Source organism: Pseudophryne corroboree, chromosome 2 (assembly GCF_028390025.1).
Source record: "Pseudophryne corroboree isolate aPseCor3 chromosome 2, aPseCor3.hap2, whole genome shotgun sequence".
In the NCBI taxonomy this organism is placed as follows: Eukaryota; Metazoa; Chordata; class Amphibia; order Anura; family Myobatrachidae; genus Pseudophryne; species Pseudophryne corroboree.
The window spans coordinates 241855794-241870710 of record NC_086445.1 but is presented as its reverse complement, the minus strand read 5'-3'; the positions used below and the strand labels follow the sequence as shown (position 1 = coordinate 241870710).

The 14917-nt window shown below is 45.2% G+C and overlaps 1 protein-coding gene across 3 annotated transcripts in view; it reads right to left on the bottom strand.

Annotated features, from left to right (window-relative positions):
• Window positions 1-1341: 1341 nt before the first annotated feature.
• The window catches only part of PYM1 (PYM homolog 1, exon junction complex associated factor), a 169530-nt gene continuing 155954 nt past the window's right edge, over window positions 1342-14917 (bottom strand). For all 3 annotated transcript variants that reach the window (XM_063952577.1, XM_063952575.1, XM_063952576.1), the window contains exons 2-3: window positions 11659-11752; window positions 1342-4727 (exon numbers count right to left, since the gene is read on the bottom strand). In XM_063952577.1, coding sequence (XP_063808647.1) covers window positions 4274-4727; window positions 11659-11752 — 548 coding nt within the window. In that variant the 3' untranslated portion in view covers window positions 1342-4273. The remainder of the gene's footprint in view (window positions 4728-11658; window positions 11753-14917) is intronic.

The window sequence follows — 14917 nt, the reverse complement described above, 5'->3', positions numbered from 1 at the left end:
ATGTCTGACCAATCCGTATTTTCTGATAGTTGTACGCATACACTGTATAATTTTCTGGGTGATCCGCTGAATTCAGGCGGATTAGCCAGATAATCATATATGTATACCCAGCATTACTCATTACATACCACCTCATGATGAAGCAAAGACACTCCTGAAAGTCAACCTATAATATCACAATTATTATCCAGAAACAAAAATGTACTGTACAACATATCCGTATAGAGATGTGCACACTTGCACAGGCCATATGCAGAGTGAGCAAAACACTGTCAAGGAGAAAAGGTGAGGTGGACGTAAAAAAAAAGTAAGAATAATCTATAGAATGCTAAGAATAATCTAGCTAATAAATCAAATGCTGATGAGAGAAAAAGACAGGTGAGGGGGAATGGAGAGGAGAAAAAGTGTAGGGAGCACTGAAGAGAGGAGAAGGAAGTGAGACAGGAGGAAAGAGAACATATGAAAATCCAAGCAGCACTGGGGAGAGCATCTAGTATTAAATAACTATACACAACAGAATTTTTGTTAAGGCACCACATAACCTTTTCTTTGACATATAATATTGTGACATTAACCCAGCAGCAAAGGCATTAAAGTTGGTCTTTGATATTGGCCCTCATTCCGAGTTGTTCGCTCGCTAGCTGCTTTTAGCAGCATTGCACACGCTAGGCCGCCGCCCACTGGGAGTGTATCTTAGCTTAGCAGAATTGCGAACGAAAGATTAGCAGAACTACTACTAAATAATTCTTTGCAGTTTATGAGTAGCTCCAGACCTACTCCTAGATTGCGATCAGCTCAGTCCGTTTAGTTCCTGGTCTGACTTCACAAACACGCCCTGTGTTCGGCCAGCCACTCCTCCGTTTCTCCAGACACTCCCGCATTTTTCCCTGACACGCCTGCGTTTTTTAGCACACTCCCGGAAAACACTCAGTTACCACCCAGAAACGCCCCTTTCCTGTCAATCATTCACCGATCAGCAGTGCGACTGAAAAGCGTTGCTCGAACACCAGCAAATCTACTAAGTTTTGTGTTAAATAACTTAGCGCATGCGCTCTGCGTACCATGCGCAGTTAGCAACAAATCGCAGCATTGAGAAAATCGGCAACGAGCGAACAACTCGGAATGAATGACCCCCATTATGTATTAGCTAGCTTGGTCTCATCACCAAAAAGCAACATGAATTACAAACCTATAACTTCAGAAGGATTTTTTCAAAGATATCTGAGTGTCCTAACATTTGTAATCAAATATATTAATTTATTATTATTAAAATGATTATAATATTTCAGTTCCCCCTCGTGTTGGATTGCATAATGTACAGCTCAAAAAACAACTTCACAGTTTAGTGGTGCAACAAGCTATGTTTTATTACACCTTCTGTTTTGTAATAAAAACAAAAAAAGTAACAGACAGTACTATAGCAGCTTAAATAAATGGTGCATCTTTTCACACGATGGGAAGGGATTAGAATATACAGAGATGAAACGTTTGGAAACAGGACTAAAAGTGGCTGACTAGGACCACACATAGGGCCTTATTCAAAGTTGCATGCAAACATAATGAAAAATAAGCCAAAAGAAACCCCAAAACACTAGTCCGCAACTGTGGCTCAGTCCCCTTCATGTACCCGTCAGGTGTGCCAGGAATATGACTGGAGGTGTGGCTTCAGAGTGAGTAAACAAAACGCAAAAAAAAATTGCAGTACACAAAGCATACACATTACATTAAATGGGTGTATAGTGCAGATAGTAAGTACCCAAGTGCCTTGGAGAATCTGGAAGTCTAAGCGAACCAGACGCAAACATAAAATTATTTGTTTTAATACCACTTAAAAACATATGGGCGGCATTCCCCTCCCCAACAGAGTTTGAAGCATACTTTGTGTAAGATGAGTATTCTGAACACAATCGCTGCATTTCACTGCATTTACATCAATGGTTGTGTTTTAGTCCCTTTCATCCAATAAAGTACAGCCTTGCGTCCATTATCATCATTGGTTTACTATGTACTATTCATTGTACTATGGTTTCAGTATCCGCAAGTCAGGTGCCTCCAACCAGACACAATCGCTTTTACACACCTTACCCTTCCTGTAGTTTGGCTGCATCTTTACGCCAACCCCAATCCCCTCCCATCCCCCTAGTTATACATCATTACAAGTCCTAACTGTGTGTCAGAATACAATGTTAAATGATGCTCAGTTACACTAATTGTTAATTGCTGCTGAAAATAAAAGTTGCAACTTGAGTTTACGTTCAACTCGGAATAAGGCCCATTATGAAGGTCTTAAATTTTGCATGTTACTTGCATCCTAACTCATCTGTACAGCATATGTACTTCTATGTATATACATCACCTGTATTGTACTCTTCCTTACAAAACATTATCAAACTGAATAAAAAAAACACATTATGTATGTTATTTGATGGGTGTATTTCAGAGATAACATGGATTTCATTTCCCGATCATGTTTACAGTAGACAAGTCTGTTGTTCTCATTTTATTGGTGAGCGAGGCAGCTTCTTAGTAAGGTTCCGCAGGCTGCGCTAATGCAATCATCTCAAGTGATATAAACCAGTCCAGAAATTCAGTCTTTTGTTAGAAACCCAAAAGATCCAGAATCTGGATTAGGGCTCCCTGGCTCTTGTTTTACGCTCTACTGCATTCCTTTGTAGACACTCTTTGGTAATCCAGGATAGAGGAACACCAATTAAAAACTATATAAAAAACAGTTGAGCTCCACTGCACTAATCTACAATCTGAATAAACTGTCATTACAGTGAAACATTCAAAAAGAAAAAAAAAAACTGGTACTGTAATGAAGCATGTGCTACAGCATGCCTGATTGCAGGTTGTGGAACCTGGCTTACACTAATTAGAGAAGCACAGGGGTCATATATGCCAATTGATAATGTGCAAACTACATTGCGCAGAAGGGTGCAATTTAATAAGACATTTTCTGTAATGTGGATTTGGTGCATCCATAAATCTAAAGGGGGGTACTCACGGAGCGATATTCTAAGCAATCTGACTAGATTGCTTAGAATTTAAGCATTATCGCTCCGTGTGTAGCCCCTACAGCGATAGCGATGCGCAACCCTGCGCATCGCTATCACTGGTGCTAGATTGGCCTGGCCCAGGCTAATCTAGTGGGTCGCTCACTTCACCCGCTGGGTGAAATGAGCGCTCCCCCCGTCTCCCCCTGCATGCTCAGCACAGATCACGCTGTGCTGAGCTGCGGGAGAGATGTGTGCTGAGCGGTTCGCTCAGCACACATCTCTCCCACATCGGCCCGTCTATATGGGCCTTAATTCAGTTATTTTATCTATTCTACAGTTACAACACTATGGGGAGGTTCCATTCAGCCTTGATGTTCGAGCTGATAAGGGTAAGCAGGGTAAACATATTTCCACTGACTGAAGTTACATGGATTAATGTTGGAATATACAGCCAAGACATCACAGCCCAGCAAAGCTCACCCACTCCAGCATTCATGGAGTTTGGGAAAGGTAATCATATTTAAAGAAATCTAATCTTGTAGCAAATAAATATCAGAGAAAAACAGTAGTGTCTAATGCACAGTGACCCTGGATATCCATACACCATGATGTTCCTATGAAAAGGTCATGTCAATTTAATATAAAAATCATCCATGTTACTGTTTCAGTCATTTTCCTTCCGGTCATCCTTAGCAGTATTACAGCATGGGAAAGAGTTCTAAATTTTGCCATTTTATTTTCTTTAAGACTGACGAATGTCCGTTACGATACTCATTATTGCTTTATACTGTAGTATGAGCACATTGAAGCACAGTTCACAAATCTCAATTTGCTTTGTGACCCATCAGCCTACCACATAGACTTCTGTTCCAGCAGCAAAATGTATTGTTTGGATAGACATGGCGTGAAATTGTTTCCACAATTTACAAGTGGCATTCTACTCTATACGGTCTTTGAGTGCCAAAATACATGTTCTAGCTGTGCCACATTTACTTGTATACATTGCATCTATTGTATGAAACTGTAGTCCTCCTTTCAGTGCCAGAGTAAAAAAAAACTGCTTGAAAATAGATCCCAGTGATCAGGTGTCCTGCAAGGAGTCCAACATGGCAAGCTCCTGGCAAATATTTCAAAACTTTATACTTAAACAAAAACCCCCAAAATACAATGCAATATTTACCTAATGAGAAAACAAAAGAGAAAAATGCTAAATATGTCCTCTGGCAATATAGCCCATGATAAAATGACTTCCCCTACAGCTTTCTAAAGGGCTTCTACAAGTCCAGTTCCAAGTCCTCTATCTCCTCCTCTAGTGCTTTCCTCCTGGACAACTTTTCTAATTGTTCTTTGGAAGGTTGCTTGATCTCGCCAGAGTCTATTTTCTGCTGTAGGTCCTCCACTTGCCGAAGCTTCTTACGCAGGTTCTTGATTTTCTTGGCCTTCTCAGCTGCGGGGTTTTCATTAGCTGCTTTGTCCTTCTGTACTGTGGTTTCTGAAATATTCACCCTCTCCAGCTCCTGTCTGGACTCTTCCACAGGATCCCGCTCACCTTTGTCTTGTTTTCGCTTCTCTTTGCGCTTAATATTCCTCTTTGCTGCTTTAGACAAAGTAGTTTCTGCATCTGCCTTGGTGGTCTGCGCTTTGTTAGCAGGGGACTCAGGCGCGTGACTTAGGCCGGGGGGAAGTGATGGTTTGCTTTTGAAAAACTTGACGTATTTGTTTTCATATCTGTAGGGAAAAATAAAAATCACATAAAAATAGTGCAGAACATTTAACTAAAGAAAAAAATTATGTCGAATGATATAACCCTGTCGTAACCAAATATTTCACTTGTTCATGGCCCTTATGAATATACCAGGTTTCCGTTACAGATTTGCTGGTAATAACTTTTTGTTGCATTCTACCCCATGCTGCATTGTTTTTTTCCTAAAGCTAATACTTTAATTTCGTGATATATTAGATATAATGTATATTAAACTTGGGAAAAGGAGCAAAAAAATAAAAAATAAGAATTTACTTACCGATAATTCTATTTCTCGTAGTCCGTAGTGGATGCTGGGGACTCCGTAAGGACCATGGGGATTAGCGGCTCCGCAGGAGACTGGGCACATCTAAAGAAAGCTTTAGGACTATCTGGTGTGCACTGGCTCCTCCCCCCATGACCCTCCTCCAAGCCTCAGTTAGGATACTGTGCCCGGACGAGCGTACACAATAAGGAAGGATCTTGAATCCCGGGTAAGACTCATACCAGCCACACCAATCACACCGTACAACTTGTGATCTGAACCCAGTTAACAGCATGATAACAGAGGAGCCTCTAGAAAAGATGGCTCACTACAGCAATAACCCGATTTTTTGGTAACAATAACTATGTACCAGTATTGCAGACAATCCGCACTTGGGATGGGCGCCCAGCATCCACTACGGACTACGAGAAATAGAATTATCGGTAAGTAAATTCTTATTTTCTCTAACGTCCTAAGTGGATGCTGGGGACTCCGTAAGGACCATGGGGATTATACCAAAGCTCCCAAATGGGCGGGAGAGTGCGGATGACTCTGCAGCACCAAATGAGAGAACTCCAGGTCCTCCTCAGCCAGGGTATCAATTTTGTAGAATTTTACAAACGTGTTTGCCCCTGACCAAGTAGCTGCTCGGCAAAGTTGTAAAGCCGAGACCCCTCGGGCAGCCGCCCATGATGAGCCCACCTTCCTTGTGGAGTGGGCATTTACAGATTTTTGGCTGTGGCAGGCCTGCCACCGAATGTGCAAGCTGAATTGTACTACAAATCCAACTAGCAACAGTCTGCTTAGAAGCAGGAGCACCCAGCATGTTGGGTGCATACAGGATAAACAGCGAGTCAGTTTTCCTGACTCCAGCCGTCCTGGAAACATATATTTTCAGGGCCCTGACAACGTCTAGCAACTTGGAGTCCTCCAAGTCCCTAGTAGCCGCAGGCACCACAATAGGTTGGTTCAGGTGAAACGCTGAAACCACCTTAGGGAGAAACTGAGGACGAGTCCTCAATTCTGCCCTGTCCGAATGGAAAATCAGATAAGGGCTTTTACAGGATAAAGCCGCCAATTCTGACACGCGCCTGGCCCAGGCCAGGGCCAACAGCATGACCACTTTCCATGTGAGATATTTTAACTCCACAGATTTAAGTGGTTCAAACCAATGTGACTTTTGGAACCCAAAAAACTACATTGAGATCCCAAAGTGCCACTGAAGGCACAAAAGGAGGCTGTATATGCAGTACCCCTTTTACAAACGTCTGAACTTCAAGGACTGAAGCTAGTTCTTTTTGGAAGAAAATTGACAGGGCCGAAATTTGAACCTTAATGGACCCCAATTTCAGGCCCATAGACACTCCTGTTTGCAGGAAATGTAGGAAACGACCCAGTTGAATTTCCTCCGTCGGGCCTTACTGGCCTCGCACCACGCAACATATTTTCGCCAAATGCGGTGATAATGTTTTGCGGTTACATCCTTCCTGGCTTTGATCAGGATAGGGATGACTTCATCCGGAATGCCTTTTCAGGATCCGGCGTTCAACCGCCATGCCGTCAAACGCAGCCGCGGTAAGTCTTGGAACAGACAGGGTCCTTGCTGGAGCAGGTCCCTTCTTAGAGGTAGAGGCCACGGATCCTCCGTGAGCATCTCTTGAAGTTCCGGTTACCAAGTCCTTCTTGGCCAATCCGGAGCCACGAATATAGTGCTTACTCCTCTCCATCTTATCAATCTCAGTACCTTGGGTATGAGAGGCAGAGGAGGGAACACATACACTGACTGGTACACCCACGGTGTTACCAGAACGTCTACAGCTATTGCCTGAGGGTCCCCTGACCTGGCGCAATACCTGTCGAGTTTTTCCCAACGGTTTATAATCATGTGGAAGACTTCTGGGTGAAGTCCCCACTCTCCCGGGTGGAGGTCGTGCTGAGGAAGTCTGCTTCCCAGTTGTCCACTCCCGGAATGAATACTGCTGACAGTGCTATCACATGATTTTCCGCCCAGCGAAGAATCCTTGCAGCTTCTGCCATTGCCCTCCTGCTTCTTGTGCCACCCTGTCTGTTTACGTGGGTGACTGCCGTGATGTTGTCCGACTGGATCAACACCGGCTGACCTTGAAGCAGAGGTCTTGCTAATCTTAGAGCATTGTAAATGGCCCTTAGCTTCAGGATATTTATGTGAAGTGATGTCTCCAGACTTGACCATAAGCCCTGGATATACCTTCCCTGTGTGACTGCTCCCCAGCCTCGCAGGCTGGCATCCGTGGTCACCAGGACCCAGTCCTGAATGCCGAATCTGCGGCCCTCTAGAAGATGAGCACTCTGCAACCACCACAGGAGGGACACCCTTGTCCTTGGTGACAGGGTTATCCGCTGATGCATCTGAAGATGCGACCCGGACCATTTGTCCAGCAGGTCCCACTGGAAAGTTCTTGCGTGGAATCTGCCGAATGGGATTGCTTCGTAGGAAGCCACCATTTTACCCAGAACCCTTGTGCATTGATGCACTGAGACTTGGCTCGGTTTTAGGAGGTTCCTGACTAGCTCGGATAACTCCCTGGCTTTCTCCTCCAGGAGAAAAGCCTTTTTCTGGACTGTGTCCAGGATCATCCCTAGGAACAGAAGACAAGTCGTCGGAACCAGCTGCGATTTTGGAATATTGAGAATCCAATCGTGCTGCCGCAACACTACCTGAAATAGTGCTACACCGACCTCCAACTGTTCCCTGGATCTTACCCTTATCAGGGAATCGTCCAAGTAAAGGATAACTAAAATTCCCTTCCCTCGAAGGAATATCATCATTTCGGCCATTACCTTGGTAAAGACCCGGGGTGCCGTGGACCATCCATACGGCAGCGTCTGAACTGATAGTGACAGTTCTGTACCATAAACCTGAGGTACCCTTGATGAGAAGGGTAAATTTTGACATGAAGGTAAGCATCCTTGATGTCCCGAGACATCATGTAGTCCCCTTCTTCCAGGTTCGCAATCACTGCTCTGAGTGACTCAATCTTGAATTTGAACCTCTGTATGTAAGTGTTCAAAGATTTTAGATTTAGAATCGGTCTCACCGAGCCGTCCGGCTTCGGTACCACAACGGTGTGGAATAATACCCCGTTCCCTGTTGCAGGAGGGGTACCTTGTTATCACCTGCTGGGAATACAGTTTGTGAATGGCTTCCAAAACAGTCTCCCTGTCAGAAGGAGACATCGGTAAAGCCGACTTTAGGAAACGGCGAGGGGGAGACGTCTCGAATTCTAATTTGTACCCCTGAGATATCACCTGAAGGATCCAGGGGTCTACTTGCGAGTGAGCCCACTGCGCGCTGAAATTCATTGAGACGGGCCCCCCACCGTGCCTGATTCTGCTTGTAAAGCCCCAGCGTCATACTGAGGGCTTGGCAGAGGCGGGAGAGGGTTTCTGTTCGATATCTGCAGCCTTTTTCCTCTCCCTCTGTCACGGGGCAGAAATGAGGAATCTTTTGCCCGCTTGTCCACGAAAAGACTGCGCCTGATAATACGGCGTCTTCTCATGTTGAGAGGCGACCTGGGGTACAAACGTGGATTTCCCAGCTGTTGCCGTGGCCACCAGGTCTGAAAGACCGACACCAAATAACTCCTCCCTTTAATAAGGCAATACTTCCAAATGCCGTTTGGAATACGCATCACCTGACCACTGACGTGTCCATAACCCTCTACTGGTAGAAATGGACAACGCGCTTAGACTTGATGCCAGTCGGCAAATATTCCGCTGTGCATCACGCATATATAGAAATGCATCTTTTAAATGCTCTATAGGCAAAAATATACTGTCCCTATCTAGGGTATCAATATTTTCAGTCAGGGAATCCGACCACGCCAACCCAGCACTGCACATCCAGGCTGAGGCGATTGCTGGTCGCAGTATAACACCAGTATGTGTGTAAATACATTTTAGGATACCCTCCTGCTTTCTATCAGCAGGATCCTTAAGGGCGGCCATCTCAGGAGAGGGTAGAGCCCTTACAAGCGTGTGAGCGCTTTATCCACCCTAGGGGGTGTTTCCCAACGCACCCTAACCTCTGGCGGGAAAGGATATAATGCCAATAACATTTTAGAAATTATCCGTTGTTATCGGGGGAAACCCACGCATCATCACACACCTCATTTAATTTCTCAGATTCAGGAAAACTACAGGTAGTTTTTCCTCACCGAACATAATACCCCTTTTTGGTGGTACTCGTATTATCAGAAATGTGTAAAAACATTTTTCATTGCCTCAATCATGTAACGTGTGGCCCTACTGGAAGTCACATTTGTCTCTTCACCGTCGACACTGGAGTCAGTATCCGTGTCGGCGTCTATATCTGCCATCTGAGGTAACGGGCGCTTTAGAGCCCCTGATGGCCTATGAGACGTCTGGACAGGCACAAGCTGAGTAGCCGGCTGTCTCATGTCAACCACTGTCTTTTATACAGAGCTGACACTGTCATGTAATTCCTTCCAACAGTTCATCCACTCAGGTGTCGACCCCCTAGGGGGTGACATCACTATTACAGGCAATCTGCTCCGTCTCCACATCATTTTTCTCCTCATACATGTCGACACAAATGTACCGACATACAGCACACACACAGGGAATGCTCTGATAGAGGACAGGACCCCACTAGCCCTTTGGGGAGACAGAGGGAGAGTTTGCCAGCACACACCAGAGCGCTATATATATATATATATATATATATATATATATATATATACAGGGATAACCTTATATAAGTGTTTTTCCCCTTATAGCTGCTGTATATTTAATACTGCGCGTAATTAGTGCCCCCCCTCTCTTTTATAACCCTTTCTGTAGTGTAGTGACTGCAGGGGAGAGACAGGGAGCTTCCCTCCAACGGAGCTGTGAGGGAAAATGGCGCCAGTGTGCTGAGGAGATAGGCTCCGCCCCCTTATCGGCGGCCTTATCTCCCGTTTTTTAATGTATTTTGGCAGGGGTTAAATGCATCCATATAGCCCAGGAGCTATATGTGATGCATTTTTTTGCCATCCAAGGTGTTTATTATTGCGTCTCAGGGCGCTCCCCCCCAGCGCCCTGCACCCTCAGTGACCGGAGTGTGAAGTGTGCTGAGAGCAATGGCGCACAGCTGCAGTGCTGTGCGCTACCTTGTTGAAGACAGGACGTCTTCTGCCGCCGATTTTCCGGACCTCTTCTGCCTTCTGGCTCTGTAAGGGGGCCGGCGGCGCGGCTCTGGGACCCATCCAGGCTGGGCCTGTGATCGTCCCTCTGGAGCTAATGTCCAGTAGCCTAAGAAGCCCAATCCACTCTGCACGCAGGTGAGTTCGCTTCTTCTCCCCTTAGTCCCTCGATGCAGTGAGCCTGTTGCCAGCAGGTCTCACTGAAAATAAAAAACCTAAACTAAAAACTTTCACTAAGAAGCTCAGGAGAGCCCCTAGTGTGCACCCTTCTCGTTCGGGCACAGAAATCTAACTGAGGCTTGGAGGAGGGTCATGGGGGGATGAGCCAGTGCACACCAGATAGTCCTAAAGCTTTCTTTAGATGTGCCCAGTCTCCTGCGGAGCCGCTAATACCCATGGTCCTTACGGAGTCCCCAGCATCCACTTAGGACGTTAGAGAAATAAAAAATAAAAAAAGATATTCGGTAGAGCATGGACAAGCTAATTTATTTGCCTGTAATGGTATCAAATGTGTGTACTTCACTAATTACAGGGACAAATATAAAATGTGTGCTTTTCCTGTAAATTCATATAGGTTTTCAATGTCTGAGTTACTAGTAGATTTTATGTAGAGCTATTAGAGCTGCCCACCAGATGAAACCAGCTTTATATCTAGTATTACTTTTCCATAGGGAAATCCACTCTGAGTCCACAGACTTTTCCTATGGAATGTGGAAGCCCCTAGCAAATCCTGCAGTAGTGGAATACTCCGTCCTGTACGAACGCTTTCTGATCAGGGAGCCAGGAACCAAAAGGACAGCTCCTGCCTCAACCACTAGGCAGGAGCAGGTGCAATCTAATGGATCTTTGTAAACTTGTGAGTAGTCTTCTATGGTAGATATACAGTACATACACATGTCCATTTGACAAACAGATGATAAAATGATGAGAGAGGGTATGCAGTTACCATACCGATCGCCGGGATCCCGGCAGATACAATACAGATGCTGGGATCCCGATGGGGGCACCATACTGCTGCCAGTATACAGGCAAGGTAGGTGATTCCTCTCTCTCAATGGGTGTCCACGACACCCATAGAGGGAAAATAGAACCTGTGGCAAGCAAGGCTCGCCACCGAGCCCGCAGCGTGGCACGCACAGTGAGCTCGCAAGGACCTTAGTTGCGCTAGACCCCTGCTGGCATTCCACCGCTCGGGATGCTGATGTCGGTATACTGACATTCGGCATCCCGTGCGGCGGCAAATTAAACCGAACACGGGGAGTGTGTGCTCTTCTTGACCCTTATGTTTAGTATGTAACATGCACTTTAAATTCTCTATAGAGTGTAAATTAGTACGGGATGAATGTTATCACCTTCATACAGCTGTTAGGTCTGTTTCAGGGTGTCTGATAGTATTGTAACATATTGGCCATATTTAAGGTTACACAACATATCCTTGAATAGATACATTTTGCAATGTGAAATACGTACACAGGGACTTCTTCTTGGGGAACATAGCCCTCCTTTACTTTCCTCTGCTTTCTCCAGGTGCCATCTGGACGCTGAGTGGCCGCTATGTACTTCCCTTTTAGTAAAGAGGAAAAAAAACTGTATTAAAAGATCTACTAAATAAATATTGTATGTACATTTGTATTACTTAAAAACATATTATTTTGATTTATATCTAGGTGCATAAACCTTGTAGACATATTGATCGTAAAGTGCATTTCATATTTATTTCAGCAAATGGAATATAAAAGCAATGCCTCCAAACATCTACCAAGCTGAATCATTGATGGTCTCTAAAAGGGCCTCACAATGTGGCTAGAATCTCCAATTGCTGATTCCACCATAACTCGGCCAGGAAAAATGTGATAAGGGGACTTTTGTTTTATTAAAGGCTGCATAGGACCATTTAGGAGTGCCACATTTGTATTCCTATGCAGCCCTTTATGGAACTTCCACCTATAAATCTCTGGGCTAATCAGTTAAAAACCGTGCTGAGCTTTTAAAGATCAAGAATGGAGGTGGGAGGTAGCAGGGGCGTACCTTTATCTCAGTTGCCAGTTTGGGGTGTGTATATAAACACACACAATTTACAGGAGTTATATACAGTAGATAGCGTTTTCAGCCGGTCTACAGGGAGCCAGCAGTGAATTGGCAGGGCTCAATCTACGCTGTGTGACAACAACTGGTGGGTCAGGGTCAGACTCACAAGATTCAGCTGTTTGCAGCATGCAGAATCAGGGATCTCCGGCGGGTCCCATCTCACAGTACAGCAGCAGCGGCAGGTGCACAGTCACTTGCTGCAGCGCAGGATGAGCTGTACCAGGCCGGAGCCGTCCTGTTCCCTGTTGCAGTTGTTAACAGGGCTCCTGGTACAACCAATTAACTCTGCAGCTGGTGTGCTGCAGAGCTCTGTTGGAAGAGCAGCAGTCACACTTTGACCCTGCTGTGAATCACACAGGTGCTGCTGTACATGCAGGTGCCCCTTCATGGCTTGGAGCTCGGAGGCAGGCATCTCCATTGCCACTGGGAGTTCTGCCCCTGGGTGGCAGTGTACAAGGTTATGCTCATACACACAATGGGCACGATTCAATGCTAGGAGAATTGAATAGCGCCAGGAATTAGCTCCAGGGGCTACTCAATACAGCGCCCCGTGACACCAGATGATGGTATTTTTCCTCGCACCCCAGAGGGGGGCAAGCAGAAATCCGACAAAAGTGCTGGCATGATGCGGATTTCTGCCCTTAACGCGGCGGAAACAGCGTCGCGACGGGCACTTAAGTCGGAGAATGCAGGTTCATCCGGGAGAAGGGGCATTCTCCAACTTACCACTCAGCTATATTGAATAGCCCGGAGAGAAAATTCCCGGCAGTATTCAACTCTCCTAGCATTGAATCAAGGCGAATGATCCCTCTCTATAACGGTGTCCCTGCTGCAGTCCACACTAGTTATATATGATTTGCTCCACTTACAGTAAAATAAGCTAATTTGTAACGCAACTCTACTAACACACCCACTTATCCCCCCTGCGTCTGACATTCTTTTTAAGCTGCTTTGGCTGAGACAGTGGTCTAGTAGAAGAATGTAGTTTGGAGGGATTCCGTATGATATACCAATGGACGGGATGCCAGTGGTCAGAATACAGACAGCGACATTCTGACCATCGGAATGCTGAGAGCCCCTAAAAAGTACCCTCCCCCTTGTGGGTGCCTAACCCTAACCCTCCCCCTTGTGGGTGTCTAACCCTAACGTCCCCACCCCACTACCTAAACGTAACCCTCCCCACTTTGTGCCTATCCCTAACCTCCCTTGTAAGTGCCTAACTTTAACCCCTCCCCGGTACCTAACCATCCCCTTCCTGTCCCTGCAACCTAAATACCCTCTCCACCCCCTGAGGCAGGACGCAAGTGCGTCCCGCTAAAAGAGCATTCAGGATTCCAGGCGACGAGATTTTGACGACGGGATTTTGATGCAGACGGGGTTTCGGCCGCCGGGATCTCGTCCGACAGCATTGTAACTACATCCCATTAGTAGGAATAGTAAAGACAGTAAGAGTTAGTAAATGAGCAACTATGATAATCAAGCAAGAAACCTAAATATCCTCCACAACTCTAACGTTATCCAGTATAATGTTACCACAAATTTTATAATGCAAATCAAATACACATTTGCAAACAAATTCACTTTAACAGATCAGTCTCAGAAGACTAAAACTGTAATGCCAAAGTTATCACACACAGCCTTACTGATTGTATGTGCAAAATGTTTTTCTGGGGTTTGAAATCTGCATCCAAAAATGGTAGCAAATTAAAAAGAAACACTTATCCTGCATTCTCATCGTCCCAAACCACCAACCACATCCTAATAAAACGCAGCACATAGAGAATACATTGCACAATACTATGCTTTCATAATACTAAATATACAATGTAAATGAAAATGCAGATTTTTACAATATCTGGATCAATATAATGGAAATATACCAGTCCCTGGATGTCTTCTGAAATGTATACAAACTGATGCATAATAGGTCGCCCTCAGCACTTATTCTTGACTATGTTCCCCACCAAGCATAACTCAATGCAGTAGCTCTTACTGAATAATAGGGCGACAGGTAAAGTTTGGCGGACCATAAAACTGACGTTGATATTACAGGTTGAGTCTCCAATCTAAAATTCCAAAGAGGAGATTTATGGTAGACTTACCATTGTTAAATCTTTTTTTGCGAGGTACACTGGATTCCATCAGGGTGTGGAGTTGGATCTTGATCCGAGGCACCAACAGGATAAAGGATAAAGCTTTGACTGTTCCCCGGATGCACTGCACTGCCTCCTCTATAGCCCCGTCTCCAGGCACTGGAGCTCAGTTTTGTTAACCAGTCCAATGCAGTAGCAGGTAAGAGAGATGTTAGATGTTAGTCACATATAACCACATTCTCACGACAGGAGAAGGGACTAGCGGATAATGCCATACAAACCCAAAGATGCTAAGTGCGTTAGGGTGGGCACCCTGTGGAATCCAGTGTACCTCACAGAAAGAGATTTAACAATGGTAAGTCTACCTTAAATCTCCTTTTTTGCAGTGGGGTACACTGGTATTCCACAGGGCATAACATCGGGGATGTCCTAAAGCAGTTCCTCATGGGAGGGGAATCACTGTAGCAGCCACAAGAACCCGGCATCCAAAGGAAGCATCCTGGAAGGTGGAAGTATCAAAGGCATAGAACCGGATGAATGTGTTCACT